Source organism: Micropterus dolomieu, linkage group LG04 (genome assembly GCF_021292245.1).
Source record: "Micropterus dolomieu isolate WLL.071019.BEF.003 ecotype Adirondacks linkage group LG04, ASM2129224v1, whole genome shotgun sequence".
Lineage (NCBI taxonomy): Eukaryota > Metazoa > Chordata > Actinopteri > Centrarchiformes > Centrarchidae > Micropterus > Micropterus dolomieu.
The window spans coordinates 30,456,985-30,477,325 of NC_060153.1; the positions used below are offsets into that span (position 1 = coordinate 30,456,985).

Here is a 20,341-nt window from a genome sequence, read left to right on the forward strand (position 1 = left end):
TGGGCGAGTTCAACCTCAAAACACCCAAAACCACACGCACAGGCTGACAGAACATGGGCGAGTTCAACCTCAAAACACCCAAAACCACACGCACAGGCTGACAGAACATGGGCGAGTTCAACCTCAAAACACCCAAAACCACACGCACAGGCTGACAGAACATGGGCGAGTTCAACCTCAAAACACCCAAAACCACACGCACAGGCTGACAGAACATGGGCGAGTTCAACCTCAAAACACCCAAAACCACACGCACAGGCTGACAGAACATGGGCGTGTTCAACCTCAAAACACCCAAAACCACACGCACAGGCTGACAGAACATGGGCGAGTTCAACCTCAAAACACCCAAAACCACACGCACAGGCTGACAGAACATGGGCGTGTTCAACCTCAAAACACCCAAAACCACACGCACAGGCTGACAGAACATGGGCGTGTTCAATCTCAAAACATTTTGCAATGTTTTCGGATTAACTTCATGTTTCCTTAAAACATTGTGCAACGTTCCTCACCAGGCTTCCAGAAAATGTAGCGCACTTGCGTACACAACAGGGTGTTCGAGGCACCACGGTTTCCATTGAAAAGAATTATTTACTACGTTTAGTCGACACCCAGTGACAGGCAAGGGCGAGTTCAGTGCCAACAAAACGTAGCAAGCGCACTGACTTTTCCTGCCTTTTTAACACCGTTGTGTTTACAAACTTGACCAGCTGACACCTGAGACACGCCCACCAAACGGGAGAAAAAATACCTCGAATCCCGTTGCAGAACGTTGCACAACGTTGCAAGAAAATATGTCGTTCAATCCAAAAATGCTGCAATCTGGTGCAAAAACGGTTTGAGATTGACCTCGCCCCAACTTACAGAGACAGCATGGAGGGGAAACAGGGGAAACAGGATGGAGGAGGTGGCAAGGACAAATGACACTTGGGCTGCGGTCAAAAAGTCCAAAAAAAACTCTTTTCCTAACCACTTTTCCTTGACCTCATGACATTTTCCACTAAGGTCAAGGAAAGATGTGAAGGAGGATTCATAAGGACTGAAGTGTAATTTATATCTCCTTTCCTTTCGTAAAGGATGGTCCGGTGTACCCTATGCTAAAGGAGATAAGAAAGGAAGCATTGAAGCACCTTTCCTTAGCATTTAGAGAATTCGACCAGCTCTTATGATGGCTGCCACTTAAATACTTCCAGGTCACTTCAGTCAGTTAGGAACCTCCATCCATCCATCATCAACCGCTTATCCTGCGTACAGGGTCGCGGGGGGCTGGAGCCAATCCCAGCTGACATCGGGCGAAAGGCGGGGTACACCCTGGACAGGTCGCCAATCCGTCGCGGGGCCACACAGAGACGAACAACCACTCACACTCACACCTAAGGACAATTTAGGGTCACCAATCAACCTAGGCCGCATGTCTTTGGATGGTGGGAGGAAGCCGGAGCACCACGTAGACACGGGGAGAACATGCAAACTCCACACAGAAAAGCCGGGGCAACCGGGGTTTGAACCCATAACCTTCATGCTGCTCACGCCGCCCCAGTTAGGAACCTTCCTAAGCTAAAAAGACTTTTAGACTGCAGCCTTGGACTTCCGGTTCCTGGGCGCACATCGAGGAGGACATAACCTGTAGCACTAACACCACAGTATTGGTAAAGAAGGCACAGCAGAGCGACTTTACCTGAGGATCCTCAGGAAGAACCACCTCACCTCCTACCGCTGCTCCATCGAGAGCATACTGACCTATTCTATCTGTGTGTGTTTGACCAGCTGCACGGCAGCGGAGAGGAGGTTCGTCACCACTGCCCAGAAGATCATTGGCTGCCCTCCCCCCTCACTGGAAGATCTTTACTGTTCCCCCTGCCTCAAAAAAATACCAGAACATACTTAAAGCTCCATCCCAACCCGGACACTCTCTGTTTCAACTGCTAACCTCAGGAAGACAAAACACAAACAGATCAAAAAACTTTTTATCCAAAAGCCATAACAGCATTAAACACTACTTGAATATGCTATATTAAGGAATGAATCGTGCCAGGTAATGTTATGGATGTGTTTTACTTTCCTTTTACAATCTTTGTTTTTTTATATATATATTGTTATAGCTACTTTTAGAGGCGCTTTACAGATGTTGCACTGGTCAAATTGCATCCAATTTTGTTGTCCATTGACAATAAAAATTCTATTCTTACGATAAAGAAACGGCAGTGCTTACCAGAGAAAAACTATTTCAGATTTCTCTAACATGTACGATTGTGAAGTTATTTGTCTAGAAGCGGTCATTGGTGTGTTATTCACGGTGCAGCTAAAGCTCACAGCTCCCACACGCCCAACCAGGACAAATCGCTCGGGTCAGAGCTGCTGCATTGCTCTTCCTCAAGGCCGGATGTGAGTCTCAGTGAACTGCAACTGAATTGTAAGAACTGAATGAAGTAGAGTTGACTTTTCAGTGAGTTTCATTAAGTGACTTGCTCAGGGACACATCGGTGGATGTGTCACGGGGGGGGTTGAACTCATGTCTCTCACAATAAAGGCATATGTCTAATCCACGTAGAAATAATCCACGAAGCATCTTAACTGGTTTCCACAAGTTTCCACAGTCAGGGAGGATTTGGGGTGCCATGTCATCTTCATGCTTCATCTGCTGACAAGCTTTATGGAGCTTTGTAGGACTTGGCACCTGCCTACGCTGCCAAAACCACACCGATGGAGCAGTGGCTAAGTCTATACCTTTGGTGCGAGAGACGCTGGGTTCAATTGCCCACTGTGTCCCTGAGCAGGACAATTAACCCCTAGTTGCTTTTATGTTAATCCAGAGGCGTGCGACCTCTGACATGTGTAGCAATTGTAAGTCGCTTTGGATAAAAGCGTCAGCTAAATGAATAAATGTAAATGTAGTACCTGGTTTGCTGACCATGGTGTTACTGAGAATCTATGGTGTATTGTCAAGAGGAAAGTGAGAGACACCAGCACAGACGAGCTGAAGGCCGCTATCAAAGCAACCTGGGAGTCTTGCAGCAAGAAACTTTTTATTAATATAATTTATTCACATTTCCATTCAGTCACGTGAGTCTGATCATCAGCTTTGATATGAGTTCCTTCATTAGCCTTATAAGTAATTTCCAATTGTTATGTCTGTATGTGTTTCTCTGTGCTTTCTCCATGTTCCTTTTTGCCCTAGTTCTGCCTCGAGTGTACTTCAGCTGATTGCTGAGCGATGTCCACCTGGTCTTGGAAGGCGGTCTTTAAAAGCTCCTGTGCAAGCGTCAGAAGAGAGGCTTTTTGATTTGGGACTGCTGGTCTTGCAGCCTCTCAGCTGGGGCATTTTTTTGTGTTACGTTCTTGTGTTTTTGGTGTTAATTTATCATCTTGTTATGTTAATAAATTCCCTTGATTTGGTTGTTTTAAAGGTGTTATCTGTGTTAAGTTTGGGTCACCATGTTGTTGCCGTGATGATATTCTGGGTATTTCAATTGTGATCAGTAAAAAACAGATGCAAATAATGAATAAATACTAGAAACACATTCAGCCAGTAGGAATGATCCTGTGCCTCTGAGCAGGACACAGTTTAAATACAGAATTCAGGTAGTTCTTCACATGCAGGTGTTTTGTTAAACAGGTAACAGCTGCAGAGAGAGAACATGCGGCTCTGGCAGTGATAACTGTGTGGGCCTTATTAGCACAGTGCAAAAGTCTCTACAGCTGTTAGAGGCGACTGACAGACAGATGGATGGATAGATAAGTACAAGTATTACTGTTGATGGAAATCATTTAATATTCTAATTTATGTACAGATCAGTGTCATCTGTTATGGTTAATTAGGCTATTTATTTACTTGCGTTACAGTTTTCTGCAGAATAATCAGCTACACCTCATAGCCATATAAGGATGTGTGTATGTATGTTGTATTGTAAAATAAAAAAACAACCCAAAAACAAACTGCTGTTTTATGTGATGCGTCAATACTTTGTGATATATTTTGAAGATTTATCACACACAAGGTGACAGCGCTTTATATTGCATCTCACCATGTACCTGTGTATTCTATCAGTAGATTCCTATACACAACTCAAGAATGTCAACACTGTGAGAATAAACTGTGTGAATAAAGAATGATTACATTTTGTTTGGGACTGTGTGACACATGTGGCGCAGCATTTATATCCATCACGCCGCTTGATAAAAGAGTTCCACATTTCACCTGAAGTCTGCCAGCACCACCGTGCGCACTTAGCCTAATGGAACGACGTTGGTGCTATAAAAATGAAATCAGTCAAATGGCCACTGGTTTAAACACACACACACACACACACACACACGCACATAATGGTGTAATTCAAAGTCAAAAATATAACTGAACACATCAAAGTGGCAGTGCAATAGTTGATATTTTCCATGGTCAGAGTGAATAAATGTCCTGAGGTGGCCTGATGATTTATGCAAGTCCACAATCTTCTCTATTGAATGGCTTTCAAAAAAAATAATTTCAAAATTTCAAATGTATATATTAGCATGTTAAAGAGGCACCCGTCCAGGATAATGACTAATTTCCTCATTTTCCTCTGCTGCACCTCACCCTTACGCTACTTGATTCTTTTTTTGTTAATGATGTATCCTGATTGCATGCTGCTTTAATTAGTGCTAACTTTCTTTTAAATTACCATACTGACTCTGTTAATGTTCTCCTGATTGCTGCCATGTCTGATGACTGTCACACACCAGCTTTTCCTCAGCGTAACCACAGGCCATACTGAAAAAACTGATTAACCGCCTCTGTTAACAAACAGGAAAATCCTAGAGGTTACGCTTCATGATATGCTGCAAGAGTTGCTCAGGAAGTAAGGACATGCAGAAAGAAAGATTTGTGATTTCTTCCGTTCTATTGAGAAGAAAAAGATCCAAATGTGATTCATATATGATCATGATCAAAAGTGGAGGAAAAGAACTGCTCAAGGAAGATGGTAGTAATGGTTTTTACAGGTGCTTTCAAAGGCGCTTTCACAGCTTTGGGGAATAAGAAATATTAATGAATGTTATATTTTAATGTTGTCATCAGAGCATTTGGTACTCAGTGTGATTTTACATAATCTGTTAGAAAAGGGGAATATGTGTGCTTTGATAAACGTCTTGTAAAATAATTAAATCTCTTTGGGTATGCATCTTTTCCATGCTTATTAAGCACTTAAGCACCCGATCTACATAATGTTTCAGCTAATTTAAAACTTATAAAATCATGATTCCTAATGAGACATCATAATCCACTTTAATGTTCTCTGGATTTAGGAAATTATTCATCCATCAGAAATGTTTCCTTTGTAAAATTTAACTAAAACAGGACAAAAATCCAGCAATTCATGGTTGTTTGTTTTTTTTATTCTTAAACACATTTATAAGGAAAACATGAAAGAAAATCCGCAATGATCACAAAAATAAACTGTAATCCAAACACTGTTGGTTTTTTTTTATTCAATTTTTAGAATATCAATGTAAAATTCCCATTAATTCCAGAGGTGTAGGAGACACAGCACTGTACATATCACTCTATAAGTATTATTAATTATATAAATAAATATACAAAATTGAACACTGACTAGTTCAAGCTGTCAAATTGCAGATATCATGACAAGAGCGTGGCAACTTAGAGTTGAGGCAAAAAAAAAAAAACATGAACTGTCCTTCAATCTTGCGTTACAAACACCTTGTGTTCAATTCATGATATGCCACAGTTCATATATACTTAAAGTATTAAATCTCACACGGTCATGACACAGGCTCTGTATCAAGTGTTAATGGAAGGTAGGAAGCCGTGTCAAACCCGTTTACAAATCTTTCTTGAAGAAAAGAAAAAAAATAAAGGCTGCTTGATTTTGTGGATCAATGTATTGAACAAATAAATAAGAAATGATGAACAAAATCATGTGAATACATACAGACACATTACCATAAAACTGTGAAATAAACTTTATAAATGCGTTAACATCCAGCTTGTGAAATTTCATATAGTTTTTAGTGGTAATTTTTTTATTTAGTTTCAAAGTCTAGCACAGCAGTACTCTGAGCTGACCGCTCAAGTAAGCACGCTAACATGCTGCGCAGATATTTCACTCTGCACAGCTGTTGGATAGATTGTTATGAAATTTGGTACACACAGAGGAAAAGTCATGGAATCACCAAAGTCAGTATGATTCAGCCTCTGAAAACAATCGACATCCGTACAAAAGTTTGTTACAATCAATAAAGTACATGTCAAGATGTTTCACTGCTCTGCTGGTGGCGCTTCTGGAGCAGTCAGAGGGTCGTGAAAATCATTAGCGTTCGTCCCCTGGGCACCATTCAAAAGTTAAGATATTTCAGTCTGAACCAACATCGCTAACCCCTGAACCATAAAGCCAATGTTGCCAGAAGCTCACTGTTTTATTTCAGTTTCTCCTATTACATATTTTGTCTGCATATATTCAGATGATTTTTTACACATTATGTATTATCTACTTATCTAAAACTGAATACTCTTGAGTCTCTATACAATACAAAGGATAGTTTACACCCGGTAAAATACATTCTTTATTCCCCAGTAAAGGCCATGACAGACAGGCAACATGCTCAGGCAGTGAAGCTAATGGATGAAGGATTTAGCCACCAAATATAAGCACATGTTAACGTCTTCAGCCATGTTCTTTACGTCACTTTGTGGAACACAGGACTGTTCCTCACCTTTACTCCAAACAATACTTGCCCATCTCCGTTACCTGTAGTTGTGTATATACACATCACTGGACCGGAGGCAATGATTGAAAGCTTTATAATTCATAGATTGTTTAACCAAGTTTTTAATATGACATTATGTTACCCTAAATTCATTTCTAATATTTGCACTTTCAATCCCTGATGAAGATCATTTTGTCCCTGCTGCTGGTGTTTTTGTGCCTTAAGACTATGAACACTGTACTCTATGAACATTGCACTGTAATGATCAAAGATAGAGTGACATGAGCCAGGATTTGGTTCAATTTACCTCGACCTACGACTCATTTATTCTAAGGGAGAAAAAAATAAATAAATTTAAAATTATAGCTGAAAGAATTTTGGCATTAAATGAAGCTCACGGCGTTTCTGTGATCCTTCCGAGAGCTGAATTAGTGTTTGACTGAGCACGCCTGCAGTGGCTTAACCCAGCATCACCCCCTTACATTTACGCCAGGTAATGACAATCAAACACTTCAAAATCTAGGATTTTAATATTTAATTAAAACTACTGTTTGACTAGGTTTCATGTGTAAAAATAGCTTTGTTCGGTAAGACAAAATACTTTTTATTTATACAAGGTTATACTTTGTTTTCTGAGAGCACCGGTTTTAACAGCCTGCTTTGACTGTGCATTGTACTAATGATACGGATGTATGCGTTTATGCGAAAACAGGTAATATTTGGATTACCATGCGGGGGCTATTTCGGTGCAGGATGATGGATTACAACCTTCTTATTCACCCAAATTAATAAAGTAAATCCCTCTTTGCTAGTGCAATCTATTATAGTGTGATGGGTCAGTTTGTACAATGCGAGAATGGGATGTGTGAGAAAGGCTTTGGTAGTACACATGAAGACTCTCTGATAAGAAAACCTCAGAGAAATGACAAACACTGTCACCATATTTCAGTGATCACTGAAGATCAAATCTCACATTCATGAATATTTTATCTTCCGCGTGCGACGTAGCATTACAAAAAGGTAGATTTCTATATGATACAGTCCCAACACCAAAACATAAACAAATCTTACTACTTTAAGTTTGCGTAGTCAAGTTACTTGATAGCTGAAGGTCACTTTCACAGTTCAACCTTCATGGAAAAGAATCAGGACCTCGACCAAGTGATCCTTCATCGGTTCTCTCATTTAAACGTTAAGCCTGTGATAGCTGACCTCTATGCACAAACTCAAATGAAGTAATTAAAAGCCGATGAACTAATTAAACCCCAAATCTTATAACACAGCTTCCCTTTGGTCCAGCATATACACACAAAATGAAAAACTGTTCCAATCAATCGATCATTTATGTGATCTTGACTCCTCATGATAGATTTAGTGAAGATAAACCCACGGCTGCCCGCTTTCTAGTGCCATTTGGAGAAATTACTGTTACATAAGTTATTGTTTCCCATTTATTAGTGCCAGTGTGACCTATAAGAGCAGACATATGGAAGCTGTAAATTAAAGCATCATGCAATAAAGTGACGGTCTTGGCAAAATAAAAGCCTGAAAATTGTATGTGGATCCACTGAGTCAGTGTAGAGACAGGAAGTCCTGAACAGTAAGCCTTAAGTGCTGCTGTACTTGTTTTCAGAGATGAATGTGAGAGAAGCTGTGAGAGCTTTCCACTTTGGCATTAAGAAACTTTCACGAGTTAAACCCCTTCAAAAAAAACCCTTTTACACACTAGTAAAAGTGTGGAGACACAGCTCTCCGTCTTACTGTATACCATAAAGATTATTTCTGAACAAGGTCTTGGAGCCCAGGCTGGCTCCTCCTGCTCATCGGCGACGTCCCTTCTGCTTCTTGTTCCTCGCAGGCGTCCTGATGGGCTGACTGGCAGCTCCGTTTTCCACTGGCACAGAAACTGGAGCTACTGGTGGAGAGGTGGGAGAGAAGAGGTCTTGCTCTCCGTCCATGCTGGACTTGAAGGGTCCGACTGAGGAAAATTTCAGAGGACTGAAAGAAATGAAAAAAAAATAAATAAATTACTTAAAAAGAATATCTGATTGCGTATTCCAACGCGTGACGTGCTCTGCGTTATGCCGCAAGTCAGCTGTTTGGGTCAGCGTTTCAGCGGTTTGTGGAAGAGACGACAAATACAGGAAAATTAAAATGAGAGAAATTGAAAGATTATAAACTATATAAGATTTAGAGCTCTTCTTTCCTGTAACCACACACGAGCTCAATCAACACATAGACAAACTCACAGAATACATAACGTGAAACCAAACATGTCTGTGTTTGTGTGTGTTACCTGATGGGCGTGCGTGGGCTGCTGTTGTGTCGGCGTACATGTCGTGTTCGAGGTTCAAATGAGAAGCCTTCTTTTAGACTCTCTAGGACCGATGGAGCCACGTAGGTGAAACCCTGTTGGCAAAGGATCATGACAGCGAATCATTGCTGGATAATGTTACCGTTAATACAGGTGTCAAAAGAGAGGACGGCAGGACAGGTTATACTACGAGAGCCAGTAGGTGGTGGTTTCTAGAGCCTAAATATAAAGAACCCCCCCCCAAAAAAGATGAGTATCTCACAGCGAAGGCGAGCTCCGCACTGTGGCTGAGTGAGGTGTCGTCCGGACTGTCCACCGGTGTCTGTCTGGTGAATCTGGTGTCGAACTGGCTCACGTCCTCGTCCGACTGCTACTGACAGACACACATGACAACAGGCAGCCAAAACGTTAGAGACACAAAGAGTGACTGAGAGGAAAAAGATTTATTAGGGTGTCCGTAGATAAGAAAGAAAAGAATGAGAGCAGAGTTTGCTGAATTAAACACTAGTAACCTAGAAGAACAAGCCGGATATCAACTTAGCTATTCGCTAACATCACGGGCACAAAATGACAACTGATGACCTACCAGCTGTGGCTTGTATGGCGGCTCCACTCTCTTGTTCAGCAGATCTTCCCAGTCGATGTGCTTGAAGAAGTGATGTTTCTGCAGGGGAACAAAATGGCTCATTTATAGAATCTCTGCGGGCCCCATTTCTAGCTGTCATGAAAATGAATCCCTGAACACCAGGGGAACTGTGAGTCCACATCGTTAGCGTTTACAAGTACTGGTTTTGCATTTCAATCATACAGTTCAAAGGTGAACTTAACCTCTCCTAAAGCAGCGCCACGCCTCTGACCGTCCTCTCAAAACTGTATATTAGAAATCTCGTAATGGCAGTGCATCTAGGGATGAAACGATTACCGGTTTAACGGTAAACCAGGGTAAAATTCTCGATGGTTATTATTACCGTACACATTTTAATTACCATGGTAACCGGGTACGGTTAACCGCGCCGTTATAATCTCACAGCAAACTGTCCAGCGTCTCCCAGAAGCAGCCGTGCATGTGCAGAATGCAACGTGAGTTTGTTTGGGTCAATGACAACACGGAGGAGATTTTTCAGTCACTCTGAAGTCCGGTCGTATTTTAGTTTTTATGAGAGCGCTGAAGGAAACTAAAATAACCTTATAGTGAACCCAGAGTGAGTTAACTTTTAGCTTTGGTTTGTCTGTCTGACCTGCTAACAGCTTGTAAACTGAAGCTCTCAGTGTTGCGTCGTGTGTCGGCAGAGTCTGTTCGTCCACTGCACATGATAACACATTACGAAGTTTAGTCAACCAACCAGTATATCTAGAAACGCTACAGACTGCTCTGTATTTATGTCAGTTGTTGGGCTCATTGCAGTTACTATCACTGTCTTCTAAAATCTTGATAATGCAACTTAGCAAATACCTTTTGTAAACATATGAAAAACTGTTTTTTTTATGAAAAAAATTAAATAACAGTTTTCATAACAACATGAAAACAAAATGGCAATTGTATTTGTAGTTTTCAATATATACCTTGTTGAAATGGTTTCATTGTGTGTATCAGTACATTTTTTACCGTGATAATACTGATAACCGTGATAATTTTGGTCACTATCATCATGATATGAAATTTTCATACCGTTTCATCCCTGAGGGCATCTATGACAAACCTGTCACTGCCTGGACGACCTGCTACCTGTTTGATTTGCTTGCATAGCTCCTACTGAAAATGGGAGGTTTTATATTCCACCAGTAGGGCTGCAAATAACAAATATTTTCAATTGATAAATTGAATACATCGATTAATTGACTAGTTGCTTAGTCTATAAAGTGTCAAAAAATTGTCAAATGTTGATCATCACGGTTTCCCAAAGCCCAAGAAGTCCTCAAATGTCTTGTTTTGTCCACAACTCTTTATTATTCACTCCACTGTTATGGAGGAGTAATGAAACCAGAACATATTTATATACACAAGAACCTGCTGCCAGGTCAACTATCACTATTTGAGAATGCGTGTGAGGTGGAAAGGTTACCACAGTTAGTTACCTGGATATCAGCACAGTCTGCTTTACTGGAGCCAAGTCTTTGGGCTGGATTCTTCTTCAACAGCTGGAGAGAGAGAAAAAAAAAGTGGCGCATGTCACGAGAAACATCGATCATGTGTGCTGTAGTACCCACGTTGTGAAATAATCAATCACTTTAAATATTTTGCGTTGTTTCAAAAGTTCTAATGTTTCTTATGAGCAGTCATGCCGAGACAACAACAGAATGAAAGTAGAGAAGGTCAGAGGGGACAGATTCATTAATCTAAATGATTTTCATATGTGACGACTTCTATTTTCATGGTAATAATCCCATTTATTAGAATATTAGACCAAATATCAGCATACACACATACCATCTGTTCAGCTGCAAGAAATCCAGTGGCAGTAATAATAATAAATAATAATAAAAATGACAAAATACATGTGATGTAATAATCTAGTTTGACCTAAAGTTACAGGTGTTCACCTGTACAAAACATGGCTGACTTTGCTGGTTGGTAAAGCACGACCACACAAAGAGGTTTAACCCCATTTTAGTGGATGCATTGCTTGAAAGAGGATTTCTCAGCAGGGTTAGGGGTTTTTATTGCATGGCCATGCACCTTTCCAAACAATAAAGAGAGGGAGGTAGGTTAACAGCAACAAAAGGCCGGCATGACCTCATTCTTTTTACGTTGTTTGAGCCCTATCCAACAACAGGATGGACTACATTTGTTCATTGAATGTGGTTTTATTGATGAATCTACAATTAGGGCTGTGCAATATGACGATATCTATTGTTTGACGATAGAAAAACATCTATGATTAACAATTATGCTTTATCACTGTGTCGCCAAATTACCCTTTCCGCGGGAACGGTGCTTTGCACTGCAGTGAAGCTAGTTTTATGTTGGATATTTGACGTCTATCCAACGTAAAACTTATTTCCAACTTGAAACTAAATTTACCGCGGTTTGTTCTTCCACATATGCCGGTGTTGCGGAAACGTGGAGGAGAGTGAAGCTTACTCGTAACTGGATAATACTGAACAGCAGGAATCCGACCATGCGAAGCTAAAACGAGGAGCTCATAACAAAGAGAGAAGTCTGTTTAGCCATGCAACATTATTCCAGCAGTTCCAGCCAGTGTCGGGTAACTTTTAATGGCTTGCCCACGGACATTCAGATTACTTTCTAGTTCACCAACACATGCTGTTGTTGTGATGTTAGCTAAAGCAGCAGGAGAGCTGTGAGTATCGCAGTCTGGAGCTGCTGTGCTGCTCTGGGACGTCTCGGCCTTTCGTTAGCTTAATATTTTGTCATGATATTTTGTCATGTTATGAGATTTCTCCAAAAGTCCCACTTTTACGATGCAGACAAATATCATGATTTGCTGTTGGAAATTAACTCGGCAACAGTTACTCATGATATTTTATTGAATTTACAAAAAATGTTATCGAGATAAGATTTTTTTTGTCATATCGCACAGCCCTATCTAGAATATATTTATTTTGGCCAACAGCACGCATCCACCTTGCAATGAAAATCAAAGAGGATCCCATTTCTTGTAGTTCACCTTGTAGAAAGTTGATTAGTGTGTTGACTAGAAAAGCTGCTGCGATATTTGCAGACTCACATCACATACCACAACTAACAGGACAGGAACTCTCTGAATTCTTAGCCTTCATATAACTTCTATTTTGTTTTGTGGTGACATATTACCAAATCACGGCAAAATGAGAACGAGCACATTTTTAGCTCCGCAATAGTGAAACTCATTAATGGTGGTTATGAAAAACGAAGACACTGATCAATGATACATAAATGCAAACAGGTGAAATGTGAGAATGTGGCCGATTTGATTCTTTTTTAACGCATCTCATTCTGTTGGATTGTGACAAGATGTGTGCATCAGAACACACGGTTATTTCCATCAGTAAAAAAACAGGCACCGCTCTTTACGTGTCTAACATCGCCTGTGGATGATAAAAAACTATGGACGTGAAGCTACATTTGGACATCATCCATCTGTGTGTTTGTGTGTGAGTTACAGACCTTCTTGATGAGGTCCCTTGCATCGATGGTCAAGTATGGGGGCAGATTGAGTTTACACTTCAAGATCTTGTCAATGGTCTTCTTTCTGTTTTCAGCTGTGAACGGAGGCTGGTGGAGAATCACAGCAAGGAGGCAGTGGTTACTAAAGGAGCTCAAATCTAGTGGTAAAAATGTAAATCCATGACAGCAGCGATAAACAGGATCACTGCTGTGCTTTACTTCAAGGATAGAGTAATACAGTTATTCATATAGTTATTATAAACATATTCTAACACTGTAGTAAAAATTAATATTGAATGTTACAGAGAAGAGTTGCTCAATCCTAACAATCAGTCCACATTTCTTGCGTTAGAGATGTAAACAATGCAATGCCATATATTTTGTGATGCACAGATGTTCAGTTAACAGTAGAATCGTGATGGAGCTCAGGGTCCAGCAGCTATTCTTTCATAATAAGAGGAGCATATTGGCATAAAGGCTGCCCCCTCGCAGGACGCCATCCTTTAGAGGTGTTTTGGACATGGGTATGTAGGGAGCTCTACAGCAACATCTTACCCCACGTTAGTTTAAAAGTTACAGCCCAACATAATCTCCTGACTGTTTCCTCATAATGAATAAATCTCTCACACAGTTTTAACTTACTGATCCGGTCATCATATCGTACATCAGGGCCCCCAGGCTCCACCAGTCTACTGCTCTGTTGTGACCTGACCTGGTCAGGATCTCTGGAGCCCTGACAGAGAAGACGACATACACAAACAGGGTGAGGATGTGTGTGTGGTCGGGGATAAATGGATTAACAGCAGCTGATTTGTCTATGATGATTAAAAAACTAAAACCCAAAAGGAAATGTATTTTTGTTTTCAAATATTCTGAAATACAAAAGGATGAATCATGCAAAGACTTACAAATTTATCTTGTGTCTTACAATACATGCATCAACATGAGCAAAACATATTCTTAATCCTATAGCTGATGGCTGATGGAGAAGAAAATAGATGTTTTACATGCAGACACATAGGGGTTAAAGATCTAGGGAGTAAAGAGTAGTGTGTTGATGTTGATGACTGAGTGAAGAGTTACCCACATGTACTCTATGGTGCCACAGAAGGTGTGTGTGACCGATCCATCATGAATCGATTCCTTACAGAGGCCAAAGTCAGTTAACTTGATGTGTCCTTTAAACAGAAATAAAACACTGAAATAACTTGAACGTGGACGGCCACATTCATATTAGATGTAAGAGGAAATGACACTCCTCATCTCAAAATGACATTTCAACAGCAACGCAAAGCAGGGAACAGGAAACAACACAAACAGACCACACGGGGCTCACATTCATCAGCGCTCGGGTCAAAATTGAAGCATACAAAAGTGTTTTTTTTTTTGGGGAGATCAAGACTCAAGCTCACATTTGAGACCTGAAAAAAAACTTTTATATTGTATATTTTCCCACTTTGTTAACACTTAGGGTATTTTTAAATACACCAGCTTATATCCATTAAAGAGACAAGACTACTACTTGGAAAATGCATGTTATTTATTTTACTTCTGTTTCTTGCTAAATGTCACAAGAATATTTATTTTCTTGTAATATATATATTAGTGATTGATTGGATGATCCACAAGTGATTCAGTCAATCGGTTTGTACTCAAAAGCAGCACAAACCCACCCAGGTATATTTATGATCATTCCACACATTCTTAAATATCAGTATTTGATCCAAATATTCTCTACTGAGGGTTACCTTGGTGACTGAGCATGATGTTTTCAGGTTTGAGGTCTCTGTAAATAATCCCGTTAGAATGGAGGTGACCTAGGGCCAATGTGATCTCTCCTAGATAAAAACTACACACACAGAAATGACTTTAGTCCATGACCTAAGTGGAAAAAGTACAGTAATTTCCAGTGAAACAGTAAAGCTGTGCACGCTGGAACTTGCAGCTTTATCTGCAAACATTTAGCTGAGCTTCCTTACCAAGCAGTGTCCTCCATGAAGATGCCTTCCTTCTCCAGCTGCATGAACAATTCCCCTCCTGGTGATAAACAACAGAACAGAGAGGTTAGTGAGGTTAGAGGCATTACAGAATCTTCCTTCCATCCATTCAAACATTTTTCCTTCCCCCACCACTGCCCTTCTATCCCTTCAAACAACCTCATGGCCATAAATGCAAAACGATTACGGGATGTGATCCACATCTGTCGCTCCTCCTATGCTTTCATCCATCGGTCCATTCTTAAGAGCCTCTGTCTTACCACTCAGACACTCCAGTATGAGGTAGAGCTTCCCCCCAGTCTGGAAGGCGTAGAGCAGATCCACGATGAACGGGTGTCTCACCGTCTCCAGGATCTCCCGCTCTGCTCGTGTGTGCGCCGTGTCTTTAGCGTTGCACACGATCTTAGCCTAAATGTAAATGAACAAGACAAGTGAGCACAGTACAGTGATGAAAGAGTCAAAAGGAGGAGACAAATAAGGAGAGGGAGCAGGAGAGAAAGGAGGACGAACAGAAGGAGGGGAAGAACATGAGAGGCAGATAAAAGGGCTGTTTGGAGAGAAGAGCATGAATGGAAAGAGAGGAACAGCTTCGTTTAGTGTTAATCCCACATCTTGTGTGTTAGGAGGAAGCCGTGGACTGTGACAACGTACCTTTTTCAGGACCTTCATGGCAAATATTTTCCCCATCTGACCACCTTGAACCTTCCTCACCTGGAAAACCTGGGGAAAAAAATAAGAGAAATGTAATTTTGTTTTTAGATGTCAGACATTATCTGACAGCTCCTGTCATGGTATCTCCAAGGACACTCCTACTCAGTGAGGTATCAATATTGGCTGCTCCACAAATTAGAAATACCACCTTGCAGATAGATTATTTTCCTTCTGTTCACTTGACACTAAACATCCATACAACATAGAGCACATTTACAATGAACTTGTGACTTCATGCTGTCTTCTTCTGGGATTACTTTCATAAGAAAAGAACAAAAAAAAGAAAGCAAGGCAGTGCACAATTTCAAGAAACCTCTCAACAGTGTGTATGTATACACTGCCATGCACACCATGGGGCACAATCACACACCCACCTTGCCATAGGCTCCTTTCCCCAGCACAGTGAGAAGTTCGAAGCAGTCCGGTCCAACTCTCTCACTGTCTCTGTTGACTATTTCACTGGTCAACTCCACCTCCTCCGTCTGACCACTGGGATGAGAAGTACAAAAAAAAAAATTTTCTACTATATCAGCATCCTTTTTAAAATAAAAAAAACTGTATTAGGATTGAATGGTAAAACATGTCTTACTTCTCTGGTTCTGTCACTGTGAAGTCACAGACATCATCCTGCAGATGGGAAACAGCAGGCCAGTGAGGTTAAACAAAGTCATAATAGTAAGTCAACATTTTAAACAAAAGCAGACGAGTTGTTTATTGTCTTTTGGCTTCTGTTTACAACTTCAAATTAAACTCAGGTTTTAAATCACCCTTTAGAAATATGTGTAGTATCTCTTTAATGCCATACTGATGAGGTGAGAGGAGCTCTTTATTGCCTCCCAGAAGAGATTTTTCTTGTGCACATTGCTCAAGACATTACATACATAGACTAACAGAGGAAAAAAACGCCAGACACAGAACGAAAACATAGACGTAATTCCAATTTATGAAGTTGCAGCAGTACTACCGCCTGGGACGCCGCTGATCGGCGCCACCAGAAAACATTATTGTGTTTTTACGGGACAAATGGAGAAATTCATAGGCGACATTTTATATATGCAATTAAAATGTTATCATGTTATTATTTGGGGTTTATGGTCGGGGATACAGACGTCAGTATCGCTGACGTCCTCAGTCTCCAAGTCGATGTCGAACACTCCTGCCATCCTGGAACAGAGATTGCACAGTCACTCTGCTGTGTTTGGCTCATTAACACCAGCAGTGCTGAACAGAAAAGCAGATATTAAAGGAACACCACAAAGATCATACGTACCTCGATATGTCAGATATCAACTCTGCAAAAAACAAATATCCCCAATGTGTTATATTATCTACAAAACACATTGTCAGTTGAATTTCCAGAATATTTACTAATCACAACATTACTAAATTTAGCATTATTCAGAATTGGATCCATATTAACCACCCCATGCCAGTCTATAATCAGATTAATAATTAGTATTAGTAGCCCAGAAATATAGAATTTATCCATCCCACAAGATATTTGTTGTTTCATTAAGTTTAAAAACTAATGCATAGAGCCGACGATCAAGAAGAAGTTCCTGTTTTAATGGAAGACAGACTGGAAGGAACCACTTAAGTCCTTTGACAGTCACAGTTTGCAAAGTGACCTAGTCATCCAAGAACTGTTGATAGAGCAAACACAGCAAACCAAACCAACCTGTTGAAAACAACAGTGTCTAGTAAATATGTGGGTTGGACTAAACACAAAATACTTGGCCCACCCCGACCCTGACGGTAGCCTAGCCTCCACCTGGCAAGACCTGACCCAGCTAACTCTACTTAAAACAGACCTTGACAACTGCCTCTGAGATCTTGTCAGAGACGACGTGGCTTTCACTGAGAGATATTAATGAAAATATCCAGTTAAAGACGCCCACGAACCAAAATGTTTGTAGACACACCTTATCCCCTCACGTTAGCATGCTAAGTTATTCAGACGGCCACCAAAACAGCCTCTGAGTGAAGATGACAGCAAACGCTGCTTTAACGACTGTACGCTTGTTCTGAGGCTCTGCTTTGTCTTTTCCTGCAAAAATCCCCAACTGGTTGGCGTAACAAACGCGAGCTGATCCGGCTGACAGGTGCTAATAGCGAGCCAGCAGACATGCTAATGCTAGCTTAGCGTTTCACCGGGGATCCTCTCCTCAGTCCGCAATCCGACAGCTTTAAAAGTAAGCTTTAGAAAACTTACCTGCAAAGGTACACAGAGTTAGGTCCCCTTCATGCCCCTCTGTCCAGCACGAAATCTCAGCGGTGTTGTTGACGCTTGGTGTTGACCTTCGACCTCCCACGTCACAGCACGCTGGAAACAGTAATGATGATGACGTCATGCCTGCTGCCAAAACTGCTACCAGCTAAATAAAACAACAGTACTGATATTATTATTATTATTATTATTATTATTATTATTATTTGAAGATGAAGAACAACAACAACATAATATTACTTTTGGCACCAGCTTAGACTTATTTTTTTTAATTTATTTATAATTAAAGGGTTGGTTCACCCAAATGACAAAAAGCGTCTTTCTTTTCTTTCTTTCTGTCTTTTTTTCTACTGTAACTCTAGAGGTAAATGAAAATAATATTTGTTAGTTATTGGCGGCTTTGGGGGTTGCACCCGCTGCTAGTTTAAGCTATTTAGTTTATTTCTTTATTACCTTAATTAGTTTGTTTGGTTTTTGTTTTGATCGATTGTTAAAATATTGAAATTGAAAGACTGTCTTTTCGGTTGTATTTATAGCTTGGTGGGTAATGTTTGTCTCTTTTTCAATCATAATCAGCCATTATATGAGTTCAGTTCAGCCTGTTGTTGTTTGTCTCTCTTATGGGTCCAGAACTTTTGCAGCATATTCTATAAAATATTTATTTAATTTTTGGATGACTAAAACCCCGTTCAGGAAACCCACCTATGACTCCTCATGCCAGCTCAGCTTTTTACCTGTTTATCAGTGATGTACAAATCGAATGAGCACTCACAGCTGGTAAAAATAAGCATGCTTATTTGTTGGAAATGCAGTCAGTAGTAGCAGTATCAGTCAGCTCCAGAAGCTCTCTGACCATCAGCATGCAAAAGGGCCTCTGTGCAACGTTTGATTTTAGGGCTAGGTGACCTGCCACTCGTTCAGGTCTACTGTGCGCACTCGGTGAAGAAAAAACACCAGCTGGGTGTTCCATCTGAAAAGGCACTCTGCTGCAGTTTTATTTCAGTCGCTAGCAGGGATAGCATGTTTTCATCTCCCATCTCAGATGCCGCAAGCAGACACAGAAGTGGCCGAGCCAACACGGCGATTTCTATTAGCTCACATACACCCACCAACACCAGCCCGGGAGCAGGGATGAGCTACACACTGGGACATGAATGTTCTCCTTGGGTGCCCCATTTGACCCAGATGGGGCACCTCACATGGCAAATAGTGCTACCATCTGAACCAACCTATATTACTAACAATAATAGCTTTATTATTACAGTTTCCTTGCTCTCCGTTTAGTGTGTGCTCTGAAGAAAAACCTGCTTTTCCTACACCTGGCTCTGTAAATAGAAACAAAGAAAACAGTAAGCAGACCTTCACCACAACATTGTTCCAGCCAATCAGCAACAGGTGGTGTTTGTGCTTGTGCACAGGGGAAACGTGGCTTTACCTTTTATTTGTGGTTTTACTTCCCTTAAAGTTAGCCCACAATGAAAAGTAAAAGTAAGACAGCAGAAATATCAAAAACAGCAAGGCAATAAGAGATTAATGTCTACAAAAAGATTATAAATATTAAAAATAAAAGTGACTTTAAAATAAAAGTGAGGCAAGATAAAACCAAGAAAAAACAAAAACAGTAGAAGATGAAAAATCTAAACGGAAAACTTGTGTCATAGTCAAACCGGAAGAGGCTGCAGGTAAAGACACTGGGTAACAACACAGAAGTGGGTCTTCTGTGAAAACAGTGGCTTGGCAGTTAAAAAGGAAGTCCTTGTGGTCTGTAAGACCATAACGTCACAACCATCAAGGACAGGAAAAAAGTTCAAGTTAAAAGAAGATGAAATTTTTCCGGATTACCATTCTTGTTGGTAAGTAATAAATATACCCTATACTGGACCATAATTTTTATAGAAACTAACCTAGATTCATACGTTAGTAAATGTCCCTTTTCACCTATAATAGATGAAGGTTGAGAGTTTGTTTGTACTGACAAATATGGTGGTGGCAGCAAGATGGTTCTGTTTTATGTAGCTTTTCTTTGTCATTTCAAATGTAGAATGAAATCAGATCAACCAGTGCGTTGATGAAACAACAAGGAGAATCCCTTGTGAGGATCTCAAACTGCACTGTTGCTCCTAACAGATTGCATGCTGTATAATACTGAACAGGGACACCACACAAAAGCTTCTGTTAATGTAGAATGTGGGGAGATTAAGAGGTTCTGTGACATTCACCTGTTAATTTGGACAATGTGGCCACAAAATGTTATCAAGGTTTCATATCTTTCAATGTCG

General features: G+C 40.5%; 1 protein-coding gene across 2 annotated transcripts; it reads right to left on the bottom strand.

Moving 5' to 3' along the window:
• Positions 1-5,446: 5,446 nt before the first annotated feature.
• Positions 5,447-18,151, bottom strand: LOC123969761 (ribosomal protein S6 kinase beta-2-like). Of its 2 annotated transcripts, XM_046047401.1 has the most exons (17): positions 18,048-18,151; positions 17,106-17,127; positions 16,945-16,999; positions 16,425-16,462; positions 16,210-16,324; positions 15,776-15,844; positions 15,385-15,532; positions 15,107-15,164; positions 14,876-14,976; positions 14,215-14,305; positions 13,770-13,860; positions 13,128-13,235; positions 11,096-11,158; positions 9,606-9,683; positions 9,282-9,389; positions 9,002-9,114; positions 5,447-8,703 (listed from the first exon to the last, which is right to left on the bottom strand). In XM_046047401.1, exons 3-17 carry the CDS (start codon positions 16,996-16,998, stop codon positions 8,526-8,528), a joined length of 1,413 nt encoding a protein of 470 aa, XP_045903357.1. In that variant the 5' UTR covers position 16,999; positions 17,106-17,127; positions 18,048-18,151; the 3' UTR covers positions 5,447-8,525. The 2 variants fall into 2 exon arrangements, with proteins under 2 accessions (XP_045903357.1, XP_045903358.1); XM_046047402.1 differs by lacking the exons at positions 5,447-8,703; positions 9,002-9,114 and having other exon boundaries at positions 9,282-9,392; positions 18,048-18,127.
• Between the last annotated feature and the right edge of the window lie 2,190 nt (positions 18,152-20,341).